The following is a 27,905-nucleotide window of genomic DNA, read 5'->3' as shown; positions in this document are numbered from 1 at the left end:
TAAAATAGTGAAACAATTTACATATTTTACAACCATTTTATTAGAGTTCTAAGAAACAAATATGTACAAATCCTTTATTATGAACTCATTACACACATAAAAAAAAAGGTATTCTATTTCACATACAAATTTTAATACACGTTCTCTCCTTACCATTTACACAACAAAAAGGGTGAAAAACGTCTTTAACTCTCAACGTACGTAACACATCATTCAGTATCAATCATATTTTAAACTTTTAATGAATCTTTTGTCTGTGCTTTGGATATGGCTACCATACATTTTGTCTCTGGAAATTTTCACCAGTCTGCACACATTTAATGTGCAAGTCTAACTTCAAACAGCATCAACTCATATAAGTTTAAACTGTAGCAAGAAACATACAAACAAAAGTTCTTACATACTAAGAACATAAAAACTATGCCAACTCAGGTTGTACTTTCATACAAATCCACAGTTTATATTTTACGAAGACACCAATCGAGTGTCAAAAACTGTTGTCTAATGTTGCACAAAAACTTTACCAACGAAAGCAAACAAAGGAGAAAAGTGGGCGGGAAGAAAAAGATACATTAAAAATAAGGTGCCAAAACTTTACAGCTTTCACAATATGGTTCTGGAAAAGACTACGTAGCGACACAGCATCCAAAGCCAACCAAGGAGGATGGATGCCTTTTGTTCCTTACAATTTTAAAAAATCAGGTTATTTGACTAAATAGACGTAAGAAACCAGGTACAAGAGATTAAGGTGCAATGGGTCTGATGAGATAGCATGCAGCCTAACGACAGTACATGCCTCTGAAAATAATTATCATGTTAAAAAGTCAATATGTAATATACAACTTAGACATTTGCTGTATTACCAGAAGATTAATAAAGAAAACTACACGCGAAGTCTCATAGTCAGAGAAAAATAAGTCGAAACTATTAAGCACTTCAAAGCCACCTTAATAACATACATGCCCCCATCAACAGTTACAATCCCACATGATAAGAGCACAATTTCTTGACAACTGACTCAGGAAAGCTGATGAATTAGAATGTAAGGTTGGTAAACTTATTTCTTGCAGGCATCTTCGACTTTCTCAATACACATTGTATTCACTGTTCAGATAATGAAATTTCAAAAGTCACAATTTAATGTAGCAGGTCATGGACAGCTGAAAACAACTTCATGATAGCGTGTTCAGCTAAGGAGTTCATTTTTCTCCACCATGAAACACTTTAAGGGTGCAGACCATAATGCTACTTGCCATGGCCATTGTTGCGTGCTTGCCCACAGTCATCAGCCGAAACGTTGTCAAACAGATCGTGCTCCCAGTGGGGTGAACTCGGCCTAGTAGTATACCCTGCAACCAGAGCCCAGTAATTTATTAGTGAATACTTATTTAAAAAATTTCATTTCCATGCCGAGCAATATTTGTAATTAACCCTTCCCACTTTTATTCAAACATTCCCCTAATCTGTGACATTTTTAATCTGGGCTCACTATGTAACTATTGTGGGAGAGCATGTTACAAAAATTAGTTACGCTAAATACTGCAAACGGTATCTTACGCCTCAGATGTTAGACACTAGAACATGGTAAAACCTGTCAGCATAACCTCAAGAGCGATGCTACTCTGTTTAATGGACATAATGAAATTAGTAGCCAGGAACAAATAAGACAAAACCTGTACTTTCACATTAAGTCCAAGTTTAAAACCGACTAACTCTGGTCAAAGAACCTCGAAGCTTCAAAGCCTGTAATACCAAAGTCTGCTATTGGAATTGACCCTGAAACAGTTTAATTCTTCATAACATACACAAATCAAGATCATGGAGTGCAGATCACGAGCTACATATAAACACACAAAATATGTTGAAAAACCGAGCTTCGCTATTTGAACATCAACGTTTTTCATCTGAAAATTTCTGTTCTTAGTTTAAGGTGTTCCTTTAGTAAAAGAAATTATCACTGAGGTCAGAAAATGAACTATATTTTCATCTCAGAAATAGGGCATCATGTGGATTCCTTTCACAATGGAAAGCACATTTATATTCTGGGGTGTAAATGCAATGCAAGACATAAAATCACTCATTATAGTTGGGGGGGGGGGGGGGGGGGGGGGCTGAATACCATCACCCTGAACAGTACCTGTTACATCCACAAGCAAACCTAGAATCACTAGTGTAACATTATATGTTCTATCACAACCCAGATTCAACAAGTTACTTGACTGTAATTTCAGGGGATATGCAATCTTTAAAGTATTTCTGAAATTAAACACAGCAGTAAGACCTTCAACCTAGCAGGAGCCCCAAAAATAACAAAGCTTTTATAAACACAAGTTCTATTGGTCACCTTATACAGAAATATATGGCCACACCCCACAAACTACAGTCCACGACTGTAATCTTGAGATTTGCAAGGAATGCAGTAAGTCCGGAGCGTTAAAGGCAGACGCTACCTTTCCTCCTTCACCCCGCAAGTCTCTAGATTACAGTCGCGGACTGTAGATGCTGATGTTGTCTATTATGTTAGTTGCAAAATGTCCAAAACCAATTTGAAATTGAATGATGTCTCAAAAATGCATAGTGCTTTGAAAAGAGCCTTATACAGCCCCATTCTTATGGAAGACTTTATTTCCATTACAAAACAGTGAAATGAGCCATTTGGAACAATAATCAACCCTCTCAAGAACCTCGACACATGATGATTCTAACAAAATGTGATAAATTATTAGATGATGAACAAAGCAAAATGCCTTATGTTTCTTGAAAACCAAGTTCAATTGACCATAAATTTGTCTTCTCCACAAAGTAAAAATCTATCAACAATAAAATTCAAACAAGTACTTTTTATTTTGCTTCTTATTCTCTGGTGACAGAAGAGAAGCAATTAAAAGCTGCTGGGTCTGAAATATTTATGGTTTATCTGGCAACATGACATCTCAATCTCTGTTTGAGGGAATGGTGGGGAGAGGAATATTTCAAGTAGAGAATTGATTGAAATGGAAGATCCATAAACGTGTATCTGTAAAAAAATAGGTCTATTTCAGCCAATTTTTTTAGAAAACTGTAAATTCTGAAACCACATGAGAGACTATAAGAATGATGTAAGAATATACAATCATGATAAATCCTGTTTTCATCACCCTGATGACGGAGGCAGCATGACCTCTGAAACGTCGGTAAACTTTGACCAGACTACACAGCACAACAGCCCAGAAGACAGAGATCTTCATGATAAATCCTGTTAAAATAATTATGGGGAGACGCAGAATGTCTAATCCATCAGCATTTATTTTCTTATATGTATCTGAGAAGCTTCAAGTTTTCCGTTATTCCATACCATACAATCCCCAAAGTAAACTACAAACACATACAAAAATATGGCAATCCTAGAGCACCAAAATCTAAAAAAGCACAGAATTCCAAATTCAGACAGCAAAATAAAAAACATGAATACATAAAATACTTCCCCAGCATTTGACTGCACAATCATTTAAAGCTCTTTTAAAAGCTAATAATATGGAAATAAGCTTATATATTACAAAGATACTAAACATTTTGCAATCTGTAGTTGGTACATTGCTGTTCGCTACAAATATTAAAACAAAAAGTGGCAGTTGTCTGATGAAAAGGAACTACAAACAATTGAGTGGAACATAACTACCTGGAGTAAGAACAAAACTTAATAAAACAAAATTGCTACAATGGATATTATTAACATGGTTCAGAGCTTACGTAGCCACGTGCAGACATTCCTAATTGACATGGACTAATAAGTCATATTTATAAACATTTCACAACAAAAAATTTTACTTTTTACAAAATTAAGTCAAATAAACATAAGACCTTACAAAATTCAACAGAATGTTTTGCTATTTGCTGCACTCCAATAAAAGCATATATTTTAAGACAACAAAACAATGAACATCAAGACTGCTACAAAATAATTTAACAATAAATCAAGAAGTGGTGAAATGAAATTCATATTCAAATAAAGCTGATCATAACTGTTCATATCTGAAAACAATATATGGCTCCCGTGAAAGATGTAAAAAGTTTATAATGAGTCATGTTCCACTCACTGTTTGAGACTGTCAATCTCATTCCTTCTCAAGAACTTCCCCCCCCCCCATTTTCCTCCCAGTTCACTGTTGGTGTTAAGTGATGTTGACGACAATCCAGAAGTTTGTAGTCATCATGCTCGGTAGTGTCGCTCACGAGGACCATGGTCCAGGTTGAAGTCAGGGGAAGACTTACGTGGTGCGTATCCTCGTCGACCACGACCCATAAAATTCCGTGTCGGTGCTCCACCTCTGAAAGGTCGTCCACGCATCGTACCACGACCGTGCGTCCCCGAGCCTCGCTGACCCATACCACGACTTCGTCCTCTCATAAATTCATCATCCCGGTTGTCATGCTGCTAACAATATATCTTATTACACATTCAGCATCTGGCTTTTTGACATACACATCTTACAGGTTCCCTGTATTAAACTACCATCATCCATGACAGAAAACAACATAGACTGGAAGTGATGTAAATGAAACTGCTAAAGCAATGGGTACTTCAAGGGTTCCTGTTTTAAAATTTTAAAGGATCAAAACAACTCGTCTTTAAATGAGGGAAAGCTTTAGATACATTTAAATAAGGTATTCACTGTACAATTTCAAAATAAAATGTATTAACTGAAACAGGAATAATTTTAGTATCCAGTGTTGTAAACAATAAAAGGTAAAAGTTGTCATGAGTCTCACTTCAAAATAGGCCCGTCCTTTGGGTACATGTTCAGGATTTAAATCCCAGGATTTGTAATGGAATCTATCGGATCGCTGATTGGAAAATTCTGGTGCTTCTTGATGGAATGTGCTTGGCACATCATCATGACGATTTGTTGGTCCTCCATGATGCATCATTCGTCCTCCTCCATCACTACGCATTTTACCATCTCCCATTGAGTGACCAAATCCATCCCCTGGTCCTAATAACAAAGGCAGACATACCATTACATTCTAAAGGAAAAAAATCAATAAAGACAATGCAACAGATTTACATTGACAAATATTTGGTAATGAGTACGAATTCATAACATTTCAATACTTTCAATTATTACTTACCCCTTCTTCTTTCAATGCCTGGTGGGGAGGGCTGAATTATGCCCCTGTGAGACCTTTCTCTTTCCCTGTCCCGCTCCAACGGTTCAGGTCGGTTCTCCATTATGCGGGCATGGTCTCTATCATCATGACGATCAGTCCTTTTTTCATTAATTCGCGTCCGGAGGTCACTGGACACCCTATTACATTTTAAAAATAAATTTTATCTGTTGCTATATACTTCCTCTTCTTTTCAAGTAATCAAATATACTCTTCTTGAGAGTATTCAAGAATAGGATACTCAATTTACTGCAGTAAATGCACATAAATCAATGAAATGGACAATAAATATCAACAAGGCTATAAACATATTTTGAAGTCTCCAGAAAGAAACAACAATTCAATGAATACATTCACAGCAGAGTATAAGTAATAAACAAACAAGTAGATTTCATACAATAAAAACAACAGCAGAGTACAAAACAGAAAATTACAATGAAACAAAAGAAAACCAATCCCAGGCTTTTCAAGGAAAATGTGGTAGTATGCTTCAGAATATACACTGGACACAACTGGCCAACCTACCTATCTATCTATTATCCATCTATCCATACATCCATCCTTACCTTGCACTGCGTCTGGAACCAAATTCAATAACACATGGCATCATCTACTACATGATCACAAACCATTAATAAAAAGTACTACTGGAAAGTGATGATGCAAATCAAAGATGAGCCAACACCTTAAGCAATGATTAGCAACAATAATATTATAGTAACATTCTACCTGAAAATCAGCATCTGATTTCAACAAAGACAATCTGTAGTTAAGGGACAAACATGCTGTTTCTCCACATGGTGATGAAAGCAATAAAGACAATTTTCTCTGCAATACAACATCTGCTAAATTCCTGTGGAAACGTCAGGGTCCAAGCTTTTGCACCTACAGGAATACCTTGGCCTTGGCTTTCACCTCATCACATTACAAGTGTTTTCTTTCAATGTGCTTCTTCAGAGGATTCTACTATAGCCAAATTCTTGGCATAGTTACAAAAACCCTTCAAGTTTCTGCTGTCTCAAGATGACAGTATCTCACCTATCTGAGTCACCCCTATAGTCTGTGCTCCTATCATAGTGGCGATTATCTCCCTGACCCGAGTACCGACTGTCATCGCGGCGACGTTGTTCCAGTTCATGCCGAAGATCTTCACTTCGCCTGTACATACATGCATAATCTTTAAAAATGCCAATCATAACGACACACTGCAAATCTCTACTCACAGTGTTAAATACCAAATCCAAAAGGAAGGAGGAAAAATAATTAAAGGTATAACAATAAATTTTATATATAAAAATTAAGAACACTTTATGGTGTGGGGGAAAAAATCACAAGACAACAAAGTTACTACACTTAACAAACACAAATGGACAATCTTCTTATGGAAACATAATCAGTGAATTTAATCGATGTGACTTTTCAGTTCCGAACAGATGGCTTAAAATCGGCTACAGCTGAAATGTCAATAGTGAGATACGATGTCATCCTAATTCCTTGTACAAATACAGACATAAGCACTACAAAATATCCAAAATGCCAAGCCACATACAGATTCTTACCTGTCAAAGCGATCCTCCCGACTCCTATCCCTATGCTCAAAGTCAGGGGCTGGTCCATGACCACGATCATAATCTCGTGAGGAGTGCGGGTAGTCACGTGGTGGTTCCCACTCTCCACTAGGGTAATAACTATCATGTGATCGTGGTGGAGCATTTGCATAACGAACCAGGGACTCAAATCGAGAATTTCCTGTAATACCGGAATAATTTCTATCTTCACTAGGGTACATCACTGCAAGAGATCATACAGGTTTAGCTTCAAACTAAATACCTTCTAAAATCAATGCGATTAATACAACTGAAGATATCAAGGATACAGTTAGATCTGCAGTTCAAATAAATATCAGTTCCACTATCAATAACTGTTACACATGCACCAGTTCTAAATATTAATTTGAACACACAGCACACATTGAAATGAGATAAAAATTTAATATTATTTTCATTCCTGTAACACAGTAAGCCAGTCTTCAAAATAACACATCAAGTTAGGGCAAATAAAGGACACACATATGAAGTGACAGACGAAGACAGTAATAATGTTCCTCCAGTCTGCATCTCGTAAATACCTTGAGACTGTATTGGAGCTGCTTCGTCCACAATGGCTACCACTCTATGGTGCTCATCAATAGGACCACTACCTGCCCTAGCAGATGCCTGTACAATCTCTTCACGGGCAAATATTGGATGTGACCCCTCTCCTAATAATGTATTAAAATACACGTTAGGTTGGGAAAACAAGATTCTCAACCAAAATTGCTGTAACAACAGCTACGCCAGTAACAGGTGTCACCTACTACCATTAAGCCTCAAAACATTTTTGAAATAAGTGTCTTTATTCAATATAAAGTCAGTTAAAATTAGACTTATTCCCATATGAACCCAAAAAGTAACTGTAAATTAAGCAATATCTTCCTTCCTTCTTGTAAGAGTTCAAATCAAGTGCATCTAACAAAAAAATTACTGTACTTGCAATACTTAAACACAAAAAAGTGGTGATGTAGTGACAGCAGTATATACACAGATTATTCTCCCAAAACTGCAAACTGATTCAAATATATTTCAAAACTGCCATATGAAATTATCAAATTACATCAAAAAATAAAGATGCAGCTTCTTGATGCTTAGAAGTATGTCATTATTCAGTGAGTGGAAGTTACAGTTTTTCATCAAAACATACAGAATCACAGGTTCATGAAAACCCTCCTACAACAGCTTCTAGTGAAGACTACTTACAGGATGGAGAGTCAGTGTTGTATATTTCTGCAGGCATTTTGTTTGAAACTTCTTATAGTTAATACATGTAAAACATTTTTAAATGCTTCCCCCAGTGAAAGTAGAGGTATTTACTGAAAGTCAGATCCAGAACAATTAATATTTGCCACTTGTCTAGTCACCATGAAATGCATTAAATCTCAGATTGCATGGCATGACTACGGTGTATTTTCTGAAAGCTTCATCAACCTCTTGCATTCTTAATATTCAAAAGCAGTCATATAAGTAAAATGAAAGATATATTTAAGGGAAAGATAACACTTTTATATTAGAATCAAATTAACAGAAATTTACACACTTTAGCACACAAAATGTGAATAAGAAATGGCAAATAATCACTGCACCAACTTGAGTAAATCACATTTGAGTAGAAATAATATCAGCTACCCCGACTAATGTTTTTGTGGTTTTCCTCAATCCCTCTCCGCAAATACTGAGAGAGTACCTTCAATTAGGCCATGACCACTTCTTTCCCAATTCATTATTCACTATCATCCTCTCATTCAATGCTATATAGACTGAGATACAGGAAGCATTGTTAAATAAACTATAAACAAATATCTATAAAGAATAACATTATGGCAGGAAAAAAGTATTTGGAAGAAACAGAGAAGCCACAAACAACCTGAGAAATGGAAACACCCAGAACATGAAAATTATGATCATCTTATAGCGGGAAAGATTCACGACAAAACAAAGTACCTCAATGGTGCATTATTAACATGAGACAGAGGTATTGTCCTGCATTTGTTCATAATAGTTTCATGAAAGAGTATATGTTTTAGCAGGATGTTGTCTCTAAACAATTACATTTTTATTAAGTTTCAAACAAAAGCATGAAAAAATATCCATCCAGTAACTGAAGAGTTCAGTCTGTCAGGTGTTCTGCCTGACTGATTTGAAGACAATACTAAAATGAAACATCAGAAACATTTTATTATCCCTTTAAAATCAGTGGTAATTATATGTACCATTTTCCTTAACATTTCCTACTGCCTTAGTTTGACTAGAGTGTACTTATGGGTTTCATACAATTTTCAGAATAAACAGTGATTATTTTCTTAAAAAGCATCAAGAAAAGTACAAACTGAATTCCTAAATACTATTTAAATGAGCTTCAGTTTCAAAGGGTTGGCTAGATTTTATGTTACTAGCTAATTCCCAACATGTTATAATCCTTACAGACCATTCTCAGGACCCCTTTTAACCAAAAACCTTCTTAATAAAATGTATCTGATGGTTCATCTACTATTGAAGTTTATTAAGTGACACAACCGTATGGAATATGAATCAAAGTTCAACATCTAAATTCTCCAACTGTCTGTGTAACCATGGTAGTAAACAAGGATATAAGGTTTTAGCACGCTACACAACCAATGCTAAAATCTGGTGAACCAGCTGTGATTCCTATTTCTTTGAAATGTTTTATGACACCACAAATGCCAATAACAAAAACAACTGCTACCTTACCTTGTTCCAGAAAATAAAGATATGATCATTAATGGAACTGAGTGTTGTTTGGTATTAGGAACTATACATAAATTATGCAACTCACAAGAATTCCTGAAACCCAAGTTAATATTTAATTAACATTAGAACAAGATAATAACAGATTAACAAGGGATATCAATTGTGTGGCTGCTGTAAGATCACAAAAACTGTCAGAGGCACAACGCAAAGAAATACAAAATAATTTTTAGCTTAACAAAACAAGGCTATGTAATTACATTTACTGCTCCACGTCAAAATGCCACATGTATGAGACACACACACTAAAACCAGCATTCATGTATGACAGCTATGAGAAAAGATGTCCTACATGAAAAGCAGAAGATTGTGGTACACTTCAGGATGTTACAGTTTCACATTGAAGAGTTGTGTCAGGAGGAACAACCGACTCTTCTGAAGAAGAGGTGCAACCATTCTCAGAAATTAAGTTATGAAGACACAGCATTCAGTAAATTCTTTGCATTAACAATGAAAACAAATCAAAAGATTCCCCCCACCCTGCATTGATTCTGGTGCCTCAGTTCCACTTCTTTTAATTCATCTCTGCCTATTTATGAAATGTAAGAATATTCACAATAAATGCAACATAGTATACCAGAAATCAACTTGTTACACACTTCATGTTCAAACGGACTCAGGATACTGATTAAATGAAAGAAATTACAACATACAGAAGGCATACTGTTTCATTTACTTGAAAAGGAAACTTGTAGATATGCAGACGATACATAATGACAGAGCAGAGAATAATATACGATTTTAGTCATACAATGAAGAGGTATATAACAGAGATGAAGAATACCAGATGAAGGAAAAATTATTTTGATGAAATATGGCACTGACACATGTGCAAAGACAAAAGAAAGTTAAGTAGACTGCCAGGAAACTGTCCCCCAGCCCCAGAGAAAGTATGTGGTCCCACAAGATACTGTTTTACTTAACTGTCTTCTAGGATAATGTGGCATGTTATTCTGATAAGACATGCAGTTCTAAGTTTAACTATTCAGTGAAAAGAAAATGGAACTGCTATAATACTGTATCAAGAACTGCACACAAATCTGCCCATGTGCACATGTACTATTAAACAGTTTTATGTAGCTACAGCAAAAACTAAAAATGTAAATCCTGTGCAATATATCCCCAAGTTACTGTGTGCGCACGTGACATTTGCAGGCATGCTGGTCTGTAGTAGTAAAAATCCTTACACTACTCATTATCCTAGCAAAGAGTTGGCCCAATGGCAAGGTTACTAAGACCACCACACAGAACAGTTGTTGGACTAGAATTACAGATTTGTATTACACAAATAATTCTTAGCAAGATTCAGACACAACTGGACTACCAATGGTACAGCTGTAGTACCACACACACACACACAAAATAAAGGAGTGGATATACTCTGTTATGTGGTACACATTTCATATTCTTGCCTTAAGAAATAAGAGCTGTAAATCTGTGAAGTTGCCAAACAAATTTATAAGTACTTTATGTACATACATATGGAGGACAGGAGGAGTGCCCTAGATTAGTATGCAGTTAATGTACTTGTACCCCCCTCCCCACACAAAAGAAAGAAAATAAAGGGTTACTAAACAAGTTATTTAACAAAAACACAAATTAGCTTTGACTCTTAAAAACTGTACAAACAAATTATCTGCATCTGCACTGCTAAACTTCAGAACCAGACTTCTCTGTTATATAAGTTTTCAAAGTCCTTATTGGGAAAACAGACAGAACACGAAGGAATTTTATATTTATGGACATAATGCACACAAACACTTTCTTCTGTAGTGTCGCCTCTCTTTCAACAATCTGCCCCATTCACCTGGAAAGACCACTAAACAAAATGAATTTCATGTGCAGAAGAAATAATCATACAGTGTCTGGATATTTCAAATAAGGTCATACAAGCTGGACATTTTATTAGCTGATGATGAATTTTAATGAATAACTCAATGCCTGTAACTTATGGTCCTAACTTAGGTACTAAACAGATGTGCAAGAATTTCTTTGAAGTTCAAGATGAGTCTCACAGCACCCAGCTCTGTGTCTTACAGTTAAGACCAACACTTTTCAACATTCTTCCACGTCCTTGATCTCCAACTATGAATATTTCACATGACAATTCAACATTCATCATACTACTCCTGATCAAATCAATCACTACATATTATTCAATTGTGCTTCTGACATTTTTGTGATTAAACACAGCAGTTACAATATTGCTACATGTCTGGGTTCTGAAATGTCTCCTTGATAATTGTAGTTCTCCAATACCAAACAAAAGAACACATGGAAAGCACCAGAATTCATACCTGTCTGAAACACCTACCTGAATACCTCCAGCTACTTATTATAATTTTGAACACTGCACAATTGTAAGTAATCACATAAAATACTGATGTAGGATTGAAACTTTCTCCAGAAATAAACACCAACTGCAGTGTAACACACAGCTATAATGTCACACCATCACACCACAATATAAAAACATGTTTTGAGTATCTTCAGAACAAAACTCAACATCAAATCCATTTTAACTGTCATACATTCATGTAAAAATGGCTTTACTTCATTGGGAAAGAAAAACAAACCCAGACTTCCTCCATCTTCCAACAGCTTTACATTCAGATGGTGTCACAATACGTACCATTTACAAGAAAACTGTTTCTGGTAACGTACAACTCTGTAGACTACTGTCCATTCTTAGTTTTAATTAAGTTTTTCTTCTGTTTCAAGGAACATAATATCCTTTATTTCAGCATTCAGATCCATAAAGACACTCTTATTCCATTTTGTTGACCCCTTACATACCTGTAACTTCTTCCTTATTAGATTAAAACTGACTGGCTTGATCTGTTGGTAAGGTCACAATGAAGTCAGTACAAATAATTTCATGATGGAAACATCTTTATATAATGCTATACTTGTTCCATTAATGTATATCAAAACCACATATTAACATTCGGTACAAAAAACCAGTTTTACTTTTCTTCAAGATGCTTAATTTCACAGGAAGTCCCATGCTGTCTACTAGTTTCCTTAAACATTTTTATGTACAGCAGTCACACCTTGTTCCATGCACTTGACAACTCTTGAATAATAAGGGCAGGGCCTTGAAAGGAAGTTAAAATCTGAAGATTATACTGGTCAGTTCCAACAATAGCAATGTAATGAGCTGACATACTTTGTTTGGAGATGTGGGTTTTGAATACTGCCAGTACAAGCACAGATGGACCACTATTTCAATTAAATTATGTTCCAGGAGGTTAAAACTGACAGGCTGTGCAAGACTGAAGACAATCAGTGTTCCAATGAAATACAGTAGCCTTATTTTCTTTACAGAAAAATGCAAAGTTAATCACAAATCAGTGATATAATTATAAATATCTTTATAACTTGCAATATTCTGCAAAACACAATCTTCAATATCATTAGATGTGTTGGAAAGAACACAATCTGCAACCCAGTTTAGGGGAATACAAATGCTTGACTGTTTTCATGCTTCGAAGAGAGGTGAGATCTCCAAATTATTTGTTGCAATCCATTACCTGCTGATGTAACTAAGCGAATAATTGGTCTGAAATTTAAGTGAAAACATATGTGTCTTCATGGTGCTATTTCTTGTACGCTACTTAATGTTAATAATCTTCAAGTCCCTTCATTCACCAAATGACTTTCCTAGGTCGCTGTTCCTATGAGGCTGATAAAAGAATGAAAATGTGTGGATGTCTTCATGGTGCTATTTCTTATATATTGCTTCATGTTACTAAACTCCAAGTTTCTTCATCCACTGACTCACTCCAATAGGTCACTGTTGTAACAATGTTGGCAAAACATAAATGAAAACATTTGAATGTCTTCATGGTGCTACTTCTTATATGTTACTTCATATAACTAAACTTCAGGTTACTGCATTCATGACTGACTCTTGGTCACTCTTAAGACGATGCCAATAAAATACTTAAAATACATATCTTTATGGTGCTATTTCTTACATATTGCTTCAAGTTCCTTCATTCAAGGTCAGGTCACAGCTACAATGATGCAGATATGGCATTTCTAAAAATACATGTCTTCATGTTGCTCTTCTTATATACTTCTTCAAAACTGCAAGTTTCTTTATTCCACAAAAAATAATATACAGAAAACTGTATATTACAATTCTGCCAAGACACATGAACCTAATTTGTTCACTATTACTCTACAAAGAACCCTTTATACCATTACAATAGTTTTACTTTTTGTGAAAAGGATCTGTGATGATTCCAGAATTAAGTGCAAGGCCATAATCATTCATGGTTTTTCCTTTCATCCACTGCCATGCAAGACAAAATATGCTATTAATCCCAAAGGAGCAGCAATTCTTCTGGAAGCACAAAATCCTTTTGCTTAGCTTTAGGATCAGCTATTTACAAACCAGTCTACTACAATTATGACTGAGCACGTAACCACTCAGTTAAGTTAGAAAACTGTGATCTAAACCAGATACTGCCCTTTTTATTTTTGTAAAACCTTCTTCAAATGCTAATTAATAATCTTCAAATAAGCTCTTTCAATATTCAGTTACTTAGTTTTTCACTTCATGATCTTGCAACACTGTCCTTTTACATACTTTAGAACTCCTGCAAAAATGTAACATTATTTGCATGCTAGTGCACAATGATTTTATTAATTTTTTATGCACTTTTCCAGAGGCCCACATATATAATCCACATTACTCTTTTCCAGAAGGCACTGTATTTATATAAAAATCTTTTATAAATTTGCCTCCACTTTCACTTTTTGATTCTTCCCGACACTATTTGGACATTGATAATGCTGAAGCCTTAATGTGTATAATCACAATCTTGTGCTTTCCACATTACAGTTCACAATCAATCACTGAAGCTTTAAAAATGCTGCCAATAAACATTACAATACAAACATATTGTAACATTTCAATGCTTGAATCCTTATTCCTGTAGGAAGTTACAATAATTAATTCCTAATTAAATCAATCCAATCTCCATTATGTTCTCAAGCTGGTTGCAGTAATATAAATTCCATGGATGTAGTGGCACATTTTGTGATTCAAATACACATTTTAACTACTCCTCTTCCAGTTCTTCTAATAAAATAAATCCCTTCATAATTACCACAATGGAAACTAAGGTGGCAAAGCTCCATTTTTTGTTTTTACCACTTAATTTAATACATAATGAATCACATTCTCCTTGTTGTCACTACGGCATATCTTGATTTCCATGTAAATATTTCAAACAAGACACAAGCAGTTTTAAAAACAATATCAATTCATTATAACAGCTTGAAAAAGTCAGTACATTTTTTTGTCATAATGCTCTTCTTTTCCAAACTGAGACCACTGCTGTATCCTTTCCATTTGCTTATGTAACACTGCATTATTCGTTAATCACAGATGGGATAAATTTTATTTTTGTGTAGTGTTGGCAGTGTGCTGTTGTAAAAGTAAACTTTCAAAGTTCAAGTAAGTCCATACAGTATCTCAACAGTTTTACAGAAATGTTTCTGCGTCCAAAGCAGCAGGTCCTTCCTTGAATGAATATTCTGTTGACCCACTTAAGAGTAAATTTCTCACCTTGCAGCTTGTTGTATCCAGGGCAGCACCAATGTAATAAATATAAAATAAAATAGTTTCAAATCTATCTTTTGTGCCTTTATAGCAGCATCTGCCCAGGAAATAATTGTAATTTTTTCTTTGAAACTTAGAGACAAAGGTCTAGTTACATGCCAATGCTTGATTTAAAATACATCAATAAACATATATTTCAGCTGCTATTCTATCACACATTAACACAGATGTTTTCAGTAATAACATTATGGATCTTTTATAGAAGACGTATTTGCTTCACAGCAGTATGTGGTCACTATGATCATAAGAAATTCAGAATATACATCTTAGAACCAGGAGGAGAGTGAAAGTATAACTGTATAGATAACTTCACTGTTAGCAACCATCACACCCACAATGGACTTCTATCAGAGTCTTCTGCAAGAACCTGGCAATACAAAATGCATTAGCACGCAACTTGAAACCTGTATTGCAAGACTGTCTCTCAGCAGAACATAAAACAATCCTAGCAAATGCTGCTGTTGGCATGCCCTGGCTGCCAGAACTGTAACTTGTCATGAAGGTACCAACTTTTATTGATGCTGTGGAGGTTATTATTTGTTACGCGTTCCCAAGATGTCTTCCTTCCACTGGAGGCTGAATGTGTGACATCAGATTCATAGCGACCATGGGAAGCATGAGCATCTCGGATCACGTGGGTGTATTCACGTTCATCTGCTGTCATTTCTGCGGGAAGACAGGACCACATTACACCAAGCAGGCTCTTCTGTACACCACAAAGGAGGGGGGAAACACAATCTTCTGCTGCTGGTATACCGCTTGCAGGTGTAGGATTCCAACCGATAAAACCTCATATATGACAAATTGGTGTAGGATTCCGACTGATAAAACCTCTGACAAATTATCTTATAATACTGCACACTGCCAACAAGTTTTTCTCTGGAAATAGTTAGGTGTATCAATGCCATCATTCCAAGACTTTATCGTCTCACAAAAAATAGGAATAACCATAATTAAGATTTAAAAACTCTTGTTCAGTATTTGAACTTCCTACAAGTGAAAGCTTGTACATGGTGACCAGATGCAATTTAAAATCCCATCCTTGAAAATTCTTTTATTTAAGGAAATACTGCACTTCCAGTTTGCATTTTCTAAACAAAGTTTCTCCTTCTCAGCATAAGCATGACTTCTTCATTTCTTTAAATCTTGCAACCAGATGGACATGTACTTATAAAGTCAGAAACTGTCATGCCATTAAAGCACATCCTCTTTATAGGTCACGCTTCTGTTTTCTTACCATTCCTTTTAAAACATTGCACTTCTTTAAGTATACACATAATTTGCCAAAAACATTATACTGGTGATATTCAAGCACAAATGCTCAACCATTTCAATTTAATGAAGAGCTTTGTAATCTGTAGTTCTAGAGTTTTCTCAATTAAAATACCATAAAATGAATTCCTTCATACACTGATCCAGATACATTTTTAACAGTGCACACTCTTCAGCTGATGTAGATATAAAACAAGGCAGCCACATCAACAACTAAAACACAATAAAGACAAACAGATTTTTCTGTTCACCTAAGGTCTTATCCACACATGTATAAACCTTTAAGTTACATAATGTTGATGAAGTTCCTTAAATGAGCTTTAATTGAGGTTACTAATTTCACCGATTTCCATCAGAACTTTTTCTGGAAACAGGCATATGGTCTCAAAAGCAGTGACTTTTATTCATCCTTTTAATAGCATGATCATTTGGAAGGTTTCTTGAAATTCATGTCCCGCACATTAATTTGAATTTGAATTCTGGTAGAATGGTGATGAAGTAGAATGGGCCCAAACAATACTGTTGATGGCCAAAAACCTCAGAATCAGTTACCTTTCTTCTCCATTTCTGTTACAACTGATACACTACATCTGATGTTTACAGAGTTCCACTGAAAAGTATGGCGTAAGCTGTCTTTCTAGAACCTACAAACTCTTCATGGAAAGATGTATCTCCAAAATATGAACTTAATTCTTTTTGTAGACATAAAATCAATTTATTTGCATAATGAAGACATATATTTGTACCAAGTGAGTACATCCAATTCTTCACTGATAGAACTTCCTTCCTCTTGAGAAATGCAACTGAAATGTAGAAGTATTATGATTCAGGTGTTCAGTGGGCATAAAATCTGATCCTGTAGGAGTTAGTGGAGACCACAGAAGCACCCATGAGATGATCTTCAATAACTCTTTGGAAATTTAACGATGCTTCATTCCAAAATGTATTTTGTTGATGCACACCCAGGCAATACTTAAATAAAACACTTCTTCCACATTCTTTTAATTTGGATGTTCCAATCCTAAGACTGTCTACAGCAGCTATTAAAAAAATAACATGGGTAAATATTTCACCACATTCTGAAACTGCCCTCTTAAAACTATACATTTATATATGTCACATTAATTATGAAACAGAAAATGCTATAAAATATCAGAATACTTTGGATTCACTTTTAGGATGCGTCATTCGTTACTTTGCTGACAGTCCTGTTGTACAAAGACATACCACATTAAATTGTAGGTATCATGTTGGGCCACTCTCCTGTGATCCAAGACAAATCTTAGATTGGGGCTCATCCATGGATCTGCCATCATTAGCAAATTCAATCAACCTAAGAAAAAAATGATTGCCTTAAACAGAAGCTTCTTCCTTCATGGGAGTAACTGTCACAATGGAACATGCCCACTTACTATACACATATAACCTATGTACAATGGTTTCATTAACCATTTTCCAACTGGGAGTACTGAAGGAAAATTAAAATGCTAAATATATGTTTACTTACCTTACCTTTACATGCAAAAACAAAAAACTAATGGGGGGGGGGGGGAAGAGGGGTTATTGGGCATATTCAACGTTCTCCCCTCGTCTGGAATTATGCACAATTTATCACCCATTAATCCCATTCCTATCACAGTAATCCTTTTCACAAAAATAAAAGGATGAAATGGTAAAGAGCATATAAAGTAAGTGATCAGAGAATCACTTAGAGTGATTTCTATGTTGAAACATTCTTGCAGTTCATTTACTTGTATACAGTCAATACACTGTATTATCTTTGGGCTAACTACACAACAGACGTATACAGTCCTGTGCCACAGCCCGTATTCCAGTGCTTTCCAAAAACACACTTACTTCCCCAGAGTCATATGTAAGCCTTTCGTATCCACTAATATTTCCAATTAAAATTTCAAAATATGAATTCTCCTTGCCATATACTCACTCATAAGACACAAGATATTGCAGAATAGATTTTTTACAAACTCATTCTATCAATGAATGACGATGACGTAAGTCGTACCTCCAGTCCACAATTAAGTATCTTTATATCATCAATAACACTTTAATATGGAAAAAATAAACTGGCTTCATTTATCATGTTTCTGACAGTTGTATGAATGTCGTGTTAGAAAATAAAGCCATAATTAGACTTGACTTCAAAGAAGTTTCCATATAAGTGCATTATGTACCAATTCCGACCAAAACACACTAATCCTGCAGTTTGACTATAAAATTCACCACATATGGTATAAGCAAACTTCCTCTTGGAAATTCAGCTGCATAGAAACTACTTATTTCATGTCTGCACATATGAGTTTCAATCCAATTTCTGTGCATAAACACTCAATGAGTTTCTTTAATATAATTAAACACTCATAATAAAGTAAACAAAAACCCTCTCTAAACTGATAACAACCAAGATGTTATTACTGATGTTCTCATGTCTTGCTTCTTGTTTTAAATACTGTTGGCCACCTTGCATCTTTCGTTATAAAGATGAGATCTCATGGACATTGAATCACATGCCATAATATTTAATGTGAACTGCTTCTTGACATAGTCCCATTTATTATCTTAAAATAACATATGATGACCACACAAAACACTCCAAAATGTTTTGCATTAAAAAAGAACAACTTTAGTCTGCTCTCAAATTCAGCTTGTAAATTTGCATCATGCTCACTATAATTTTCTTCATTATGATAGTTTATGCAATGTAATTCTTCTTAGGCTATTATTATGCTTTAAAGGCAGAATCAATTTGAACTTGTCCAAGACTGCAATCAGCAGTATGTCTCAAAGGCTAACATCTGCATATTTTAAATATACCTTATTTAATAAATATACATGGATATGTAAACTTTCAAGAAATTCCTTGTAAGAATTATTTAATATTCACTCAGCAATTTCAACACATTGATTTCTTACTGATGTCAGTTTAAATATGTGCAATGTCTCCTTTAATTTTCAGCCATAATTAGTCAGGCAATGCTGAAAATCATTTTCATTATCAGCTGATTCTTAGCATATATACTGTGACAATTTGAAATTTTAATATCACAGACATCTTTTTCACCTTTGTAGTATGGTGTTTCATCTTCAGTGGCTGGGTTGGAGAAAAACATATGTTTTAGTACATCACTTTCTGAAACAGAATTGCTGAAATTGCACTGCTCAAGTGATGTGGATTGCAAAAGTTCTCTATTAGTATTGATATTTTGTTACAATACACAAAAGTAAACTTTTTAATTCATATATTTCAGTGCCTCTTACTTCTTAAAGAAACTACTGTTGCAATCCAGTCAAATGAAAAATGCAAAGGTTTGTTGATTTCAATAAAGCATGTACAGTATATGAAACAGGTGTCAAAACATCAATGCAATACTATACACATAATGGCTGGATTTGCATATGTATAAACTGGGACATTTTTGTCTCTTTAACTACCAGAAGAAGAGAAAAAAGCAACCAAATTCTGTAAAATATGGTTTAACCTTCCTTTAACTAGATGAATAATATTTTGACTTGTTCCCCATTCTTCATATCTATACTGATCTTGCAATATAAACAAACCAGCATTCAAGACCAAGCATTTATCTATAATGCTTTGTTTCTATGTATACTGAAAAGTAATGAATTACTAAATAATGATGTTCCTTTCCAAGACTTTGACATATATTTAAACCAGTAATTTAAAAAAAATTAATAACATAAACTTTCAAAAATGTCAAAACAGAATGCATGAGAAAAGTAGTATTTACAGTTTGAAAGAAAGCTAAAATCACTTGATTGATAACCTCTCTGCCAGTGGAACCTGAAAATTCATCACCACTAATAGCAAAGTCTGTCGTTGGATGCAGTCCTGCATTTACAACTATTTCCCCTGCTTTAATCTCAATACCTTTCTTCCACCTCCTCAATAAATTCTGAAGTTATCATTTTTAAGTGGTTTCAAAATTCAAAATTCTATCTACTCCATTCCATCTACATACCCAGCCCACTGAAGCCTCCTAGATTCCATTATCTCAACAACACAATGAGACATACAGTAGTCACCAGATGTCTTGTGAGCTGTCAGCATGGGGCAAGTGACAAAGAGGGGAACATCCTCAGTGCAAAATCTCTTCCATCACCCCCATCCTTCTATTTGCACATGGTACCAAGATTAATTTCAAGAGCAGCAGTAATAATGGAGAGTGAAGTGTGCCAAGGAATATACAAAAGATATTTATAATGAGGGAAGAGAAATAATCAGAACAGTCCATACACAATAGTCAGTGTTTCTGAGATAGCTACCGTGGCACCAAGCTGCTCCAAATCTTACCTGACCATGCTGAATCCAGTAGAGACCAGAATTGGGAACACAGCTTGTAAGACTTCTGGTGATTACTATATATAACCGATCAAAACCCATGTCTGCCCACTCACATCATCCCTCTTAGAATAAATTTTTTGAGAATTTAGTTTCCAAACCCTTGTTATGTGTCTCTTTTCCTCTGATAACACATTATGAATTAAAATAATAGTAAAAAATTAGTATTCCAGTCTTTGTACTTCCATATTGTGTCATACACTTCAATGATACCATATCAAAATTCAAAGTGCAAAAAGCCATCATCAAACAACTACAAACAAGTTCACAAATTTCAAGCAAGACTATAAAATGAATCAGCTAAAGATCCATACCATTAATACTGATTCTCTTGGCAATAGGAGTAAAATGGTACAGTATCAAATATCTAAGTGAAGTGCCCATCTTTCATGAGCAAATTAATTCCATTAGAACTTAATATCGTCTTCCTCAACAGCAAGCTACACAAAATGACAAGTTTAGTGACATACCTGGCCGGCGTACCAATACAACATCTTCAGGGTTGACAATATTGCGTTCAATAGGAACCATGTCAACTGGAAGATTTCGCCGGATATCCACTGTAATCTTCTTCAGTTCACTGACATCAAAGCCTGAACCTTCTGGGCCTCGGAAAACAGGATGATCAGACTGTTCCTTTTTGTAGGATCCTGGTCCACTTGATCCATGAAATCTAAGATTGTGAGGCATTCATATTGGAAGTGCAGTCAATGGTATCAAACTCAACTACACACCACTCATATAAGTGTGTAAATGAAGGAAAAATAATCAAGATAAAATGCCTGGAGATGCTCAATATTTGATTCATTTTTAAAATATTGCTGAGGAGAATTCTGGGCCTAGGAGAGATGAGGTGACCAGAAGAGAATCAAATAAAGAGACCATGAAACATTTATGGCTTTGAAATCTTCAAGAGCAACCACTTTCTTTTGGTGGGGGGGGGGGGGGGGCACACGCGCGCGCGCGCACTCACACACAGAAGATTCCGCTTAACTGGGCCATTGTTTATTTTTAACTCTTTACACGTAACTTTGCATAATTGGGGTAGCCACTTAATTTGGCCAACATTTTCTAGTCCTGATGTGTCCTAATTAACCGGAATCCACTGTGTGTGTGTGTGGAATAATAATATTAAAATGTATCTTAGAAAAAAGTTTGTGAAGCTATGAAATAAATTAACTAACAACTAGCAGCCTCTTGCTAACAATAATTACAGTAAGCTCGATCTGTGGTTATCTGAGTTAAAGCACTGCATGGTCATGAAAGTGGCTATCACCTATCATACTACAAACTGTCATAAATGAAAAGACCAAAATATAAATTTTCACAGCTGTAAAAACCTCAAATCTCACAAATAGAGCCACAGTATGTGTTATAATGCTATGCCTTGTATTTCTGAAATGTATTCAATAATATTTCTGAAATTCATAACAAGGCTAACATGATCAGACTCACAGCTGGAAACTGCTGATGTAGTCTTCTTATTAAATGCACACAACTGGAGAATATTGGGGGGGGGGGGGGGGGGGGGGGCAGAGGCCTGAAATATTAATATTTCAACAAGCACGGAGAAACTTTCTCTCTTGTGCTAAAAAGGTAGTCTTCATGAATTTCAGACTGTTAAAATTAATGGTGAGCATGGTTTCAATAATCAGAAACATTTATTTGATACATCAAGAATGGGTTCATAATCTAATCCACAGTACAGAGAACTTCGTATGTTTCTGTTCAAAGAGTAATGTTTCAATTAAAAACCAAACACTGAATCAAAACAATTATTACTACCCAATAGGCTATTCATGAATAATATTAAAATATGTTTGAAATATAAATATAATCCACTAATTGCTATACAGGAAATATACCTTTCATTCACTGACACCATATTTCTGTTAAGGTGGTCCCCGTCTGAACCTGGTCCTCCTTGTGGATATGATCCTGGTTGTCCCTGATAACTCTGACCAGGGGATGCATCTAAAGGCCCTCCCACACTTCCACTGTATGATCCTAAATGACCACCTTCCCTTGTTGAACCAACAGCTGATGTGGCTGGGCTTTTTGACCTGCATGTAAAAGAATTTTTCACTGTAGCGACTCAGATAAAAAGAAAACTAGAAAATTTTGAATGGCAATAAAAAGTGCTACATACAGAGATGCTGATAAGCACATGTGAGGAAGGTACAAAAACAATTTTGGATTTATGGGGGGGGGAATAAACAAGAGGGCTAGCAAATAAAATAAGGCACTCATAAAACTCTTACTTTTTGACTGAACAGAATTTCAGTTCTACAAATTTGTCATTAACATTATATAAAGATACTTTAAGTTTACACTCCAACAACAATACAATACAATTTAACACATTGGTTCGCATGCTGAGCTTGCAAGCAGATGGTTACCTTGGTCTCTTCCTAGGCGAAGGGATGGCTTGTCGAGACCTTCGATCTCTCTCCCTCTCCTGCTCTCGCCGCCTTTCCCTTTCTCGTTCTCTCTTTGGAGACAACTTCCTTTTTCCAGGTGAGAAAGAGCGTACTTTTGGTTCCCTCTGAAGAGGTGATCTACTTCTTCTGGGAAACGGAAAACCAGGGGGATGGCTAAGATAAAATCAGGAGAAAATGCCTTCGATAGCATGTCATAACTGGACTTAACAAAAGTTACAAGCATGAGCCTTCTCCTCTGGCCAGGAAATCAGAAGCACAAACAGAAAAAAATTCCAAGACATACAACAATAAATGTGTTTCCAAGTCAAACACCATATGTTACATTCAAAACCAACAAAACTGTGACATTAAAGCTAAAGAAGAGTTCTGAGGTGTATAATTTTTACTGGTTTCCAGTTCATTATTTTAAAACAAGTTCTAGCACACTGTAATGCAATAAACTGCACACTCTATGACCACAATCATCTACTACCATACAAACTGGTGTGTTAGAATACAGTGACTCCTGTAAGTAGACTCTACCAGACTTTTTAACATTTGTTCAACTTATTTCCATTCATTACCTTCTAGGTGAATGTCTAAATTCCCTGCGATCCCTTCCTCTTGTGGGACTGCTGCCTCTAGCACCTGGTATATATTTTGGTATGGCTGGTGGTGGCATGCGTCGCCTCCTATCGGGAGATTTCCCTCTGGCCCTAAATCCACCTGGTGAACGACGAGATATTCGTGGAGGCGGTGGAGTTGAGCGACGACTTGGTGACCTAGATCGCATTATCTTAAAGAAAGACAACAGAAAAGCAATTATTGCAGAAACTGAGGGAAAATACCAACTAAACATTTAATAATTTTTTCCCATTTATAGTCTCCGACAATGTATGCAGTCATAACATATATCTTACCATCTTTAGACCTTTTCCAAAACTTTGTCACTTCCTGACAAGACTTGCCTAATTGAAAATCTATAAAAAATGTGGATACATAGTCCAACATTACCATGCAATGCTAATGGTCTTATGATATAAAAATATTCTGTGAGTAATGCCAAAATACAACCAAATGTTATAACAAATTAAAGAGTGTAAATGCTGAAAACACCAGGATTATGGTTCAGAATTCTTGTATAATTTATTTGGTGTATACAACAAAATTCCATTATTTGTATATTATATACTTAAATTACTTTTCATGTAACACAAAGAAGTATTTTATGCATGTGTAAATAGTGATAAGTAATATCTCAAACTTGTTTTCAGTTACCTCACAGTACATTCTAGCAGAATATATGATGCAGTAATAAACTTCCTTGTTTTAAGTTTACCACACTTTATACATCCATCTTCATATTGACTGGTTTTCCATATTTATAAAATTTTATTTATTTGTGGTGTATTTAACAGTGGCAATAGTCCAGATTACAGTGTCAAGTGATAGGTTGACTGGTTAAAAATTAATTTGAAAGAAACTGGCTATGCCCTAAGTTAGGTAATATTCTTGTATTTGCCCAGGAGAACTGAGGAAAATCATGAAAAACTGTTAGGATAACCAGTCTTCAAGCCAAGATTTTAACTCAAGACTTCCTGAATATGAAGCAAATGTGTTAACCACTTGACCTTGATGCTTGGTCCAAAATTAGTATTCATATAGAAAGTACATTAGATAAAAGAATATGAATGCTACCTGCTGCCAATAGCTAACTCAACTCATCAGGCTATAAGCACTCCCACAAAATATATGTTTCAATGTTTTTGAAGGCTGAGTGCATTCAGCTTCAACTTTTTAGTCTCACACTATATAAGCTTTAGTCATCATACTTTTTTACCAACATTTAAAAAATGCAATAAAAATGGAGTATAAATGTTAGGTGATATGGTTTGTTAGATACCGCCCAATAACTTTTAAATGTTGGCATACAAACTATTTTCACCTGTGAGCTTTATAAGAGTTCTGATATCAGTTATTTGCCTGAATGCTGTGCCTATGATTGCTGGATTGGTATGTTATTTAACAGTGCTGCTGTAACTGCAGATAAGTAATATTAAATATGGTATAAACATGCTCAGAGTAAATGAAAAGTCACTCAACCCATTCCTGGCACATTCTATTTGTAAAAAAATAAATTACTTTGAAATCAGAAAACAATGTTATATTAAATGTTGGAAATGTCCACCACATTCAGCAATGCATGCATTCACTCTTTTCCACAAGTTTATTGTAACCCAGTGAAGAGTTTCTGCAGTGACAGAAACACTTTGCCGGACAATACACTGTTCATTTGTTTGGCACAGGAAAATTTGGAAATGTATCCCTAAACTCATTCTGTTAAGTAACCTGCATGGAAATAGAGAGGACGATTTCTTCTTCCTTAATCCATTTCTGGGTATTATTCTAACAAGACGGTTATCAAAGTAATAAGCAGCAGATTACATTAATTATGGGTGTAACATTAAACTTACGCTGGAGCCAGCAATTTTATTTTTAGAAATATAAATTTCCATTGTATTTTGAAAACGGTCTTGTATTTGGTTTATCCACGAAAACAGTTATGCAGCCACAACAAAATGGAGTTATCATTAAAACTCATTTCATTATAAAGTATTCACACCAAAATGGCAAAGTAGTTATTTTTATTATATTCCGAAATAATCTTATTACACACTGTACGTTCTGTAACAAAAATTCCGACAAAGATTACGGCGAAAATCAATGTCTACTGCATGGGGTGTGTGTACGTAAAATTTCCTTTCAAGTAATTTTCGGTGCAAACTTTAATACAAGACAAAATTTGTTTTTATACCACTACAGGCTATAGGGCCATATACATTTACGTCTTGAAATTACCTTTGCTAGTAACACCAAGCAATAATTATATTTTATTACAAATTCACGTTCTTTACTCACACGACGCTACAAGACGACGGGCGGAAATAGACTACGTAACATTATACAAATTCTGATACACAAAAGATTGAATTACATATATTATATCAATATATTAGTTTTTATGTGTCTAAAATGGAAGCAACATTTTATTTCACAAAATTACAGTGATGCAGGAAAGATGTATGATAGTATAAAATTTAAAAAATTTCGATTGTGGTCATGGCTGATTTCGTAGATAACTTGCAATTTCCATAAAATAATTTATCTATACCATATGTATATATACATATACACACACATACTATTGTGAATTGTAAAGATTATTGACACCGTCTTGAATAATGAATGTCTTGAAATTGCAGTAATAATTAAAATCTTGCGAAATGCTTAACCATTATTTGGGGTTATGTTGGTAATTGAAAGGTCAGTAACAAATGGTCCCTGAGATGCCCTAACAAGGGCTGTTTCCTTTATCCTCTTTAGTATGTTGAAGGAACAAACATAATTGAGATTTTTGCAATTAAATCTTTGTGGTGTGTAAACAATGTTTACTATACCTACATCTAGGTATGAAAAAAATCAAATTGTGTAATTTGGTTAAAGCAGGGGTTTTCAACTCATGGCCTGCATACATTTTCATAGTAGTGCCCAACATGTGTGAAAAGTAGTCACCTGCTACAACTGAACTTAAACATTATTTGTCAAATGTCAATCATGATTTTGTTACAGAAAATTACTATGTAAAATGTGAACCTGTTTGCAATAGTAACTTTGCAACATTATTAATAAATTGCCATCATTTATAACTTTGTGGTTCACAAGTCAAAAGCAAGGGTGAATGTGACCCTTGGCCTGAGAAAGTTTGAGAACTCTAGTTTAATGCATGTCTTCACACACATAAGACCAAAAATCAGAATTTAGTAAAATCAATATTATTTTTATATATTTTGGTTTATCTAAAATTATATTCAATGTGAATAAATGATACACTTTTCAAAATATTTTTAACAAAATTTTTCTTGCAAAACTTCTCAGCCCACTTCGACTTCATACCATATACCCTCAAAAATTAAAAACAATGCCTACTTCTGATCTTCTGCCAGCAAGTCTGAAGAACAAATATTGGTATACAAACAGACAAATCTAAAATGTTGCCCCAAATGGGCATACCAGATGAGGAATATGAAGGCTCTGTCAAAGGCCATTAATCCGTAACATTTGAATAGTTACCCAATGATATGAACGTTTGCTCAAAGAAGCACATCAGTCCTCAGCTTTTAGGACCTCTAAGAACTGTTCTCATTCTAAAATAATTTTTGGGAATAAAAACATGGACAGTTATAAAGTATGTATTTAGCTGACAACCAAATGATAATGGTTGAAGATCTGAGGTTCTCACAACAGTAAATAGGTTAACTGTGGTCTTGTGATGCTGTGTGCATTTGTATGCAGATACCAACATTTCAGAGGAATGCACGGTCTTCACGTTTAGAGCTGAAGATGGATGCAGGATATTCTTCTGAAACACTGATATCTACCTACAAGTCTACAGCAGTACAATCCAGATGACCAAAACTGGAATGGTCTTGTAGGCAGTTACCAAGTCTCAGAGGAACAACAATTATCAGAGCTGCCTATTCAAAGATATCTTAAAGATAAACGTTTAGTAAATTCTGGGAAAGAAACTGACACCTACTACTTCCACCTGACCACATGTTCATAGGAACATTTTTTCTTATTTCTGATCCAGGAACACGCACACAAAGTTTGTAAACATACTTTTGACTCAACCTGTA

At 35.1% G+C, this 27,905-nt stretch overlaps 1 protein-coding gene across 11 annotated transcripts; it reads right to left on the bottom strand.

The window, feature by feature from the left end:
• Positions 1 to 22: 22 nt before the first annotated feature.
• Positions 23 to 26,178, bottom strand: LOC110830110 (uncharacterized). Of its 11 annotated transcripts, none has more exons than XM_087358524.1 (13): positions 26,068 to 26,178; positions 23,793 to 24,004; positions 23,188 to 23,382; positions 22,654 to 22,851; positions 21,259 to 21,461; positions 15,652 to 15,807; positions 7,274 to 7,405; positions 6,705 to 6,936; positions 6,184 to 6,303; positions 5,110 to 5,285; positions 4,750 to 4,973; positions 4,252 to 4,414; positions 23 to 1,349 (listed from the first exon to the last, which is right to left on the bottom strand). In XM_087358524.1, exons 2-13 carry the CDS (start codon positions 23,999 to 24,001, stop codon positions 1,246 to 1,248), a joined length of 2,112 nt encoding a protein of 703 aa, XP_087214650.1. In that variant the 5' UTR covers positions 24,002 to 24,004; positions 26,068 to 26,178; the 3' UTR covers positions 23 to 1,245. The 11 variants fall into 11 exon arrangements, with proteins under 11 accessions (XP_087214650.1, XP_087214648.1, XP_087214652.1 ...); XM_087358522.1 differs by lacking the exon at positions 26,068 to 26,178 and adding an exon at positions 24,487 to 24,807; XM_087358526.1 differs by lacking the exon at positions 26,068 to 26,178 and adding an exon at positions 24,487 to 24,806 and having other exon boundaries at positions 6,705 to 6,894.
• Positions 26,179 to 27,905: the final 1,727 nt, after the last annotated feature.

Source organism: Zootermopsis nevadensis, unplaced genomic scaffold (genome assembly GCF_977971745.1).
Source record: "Zootermopsis nevadensis isolate Lab colony 2312 unplaced genomic scaffold, Znev_1.0 Znev_ptg000030l, whole genome shotgun sequence".
Classification (NCBI taxonomy): domain Eukaryota; kingdom Metazoa; phylum Arthropoda; class Insecta; order Blattodea; family Termopsidae; genus Zootermopsis; species Zootermopsis nevadensis.
This window is presented reverse-complemented; position numbering and strand designations above follow the sequence as displayed.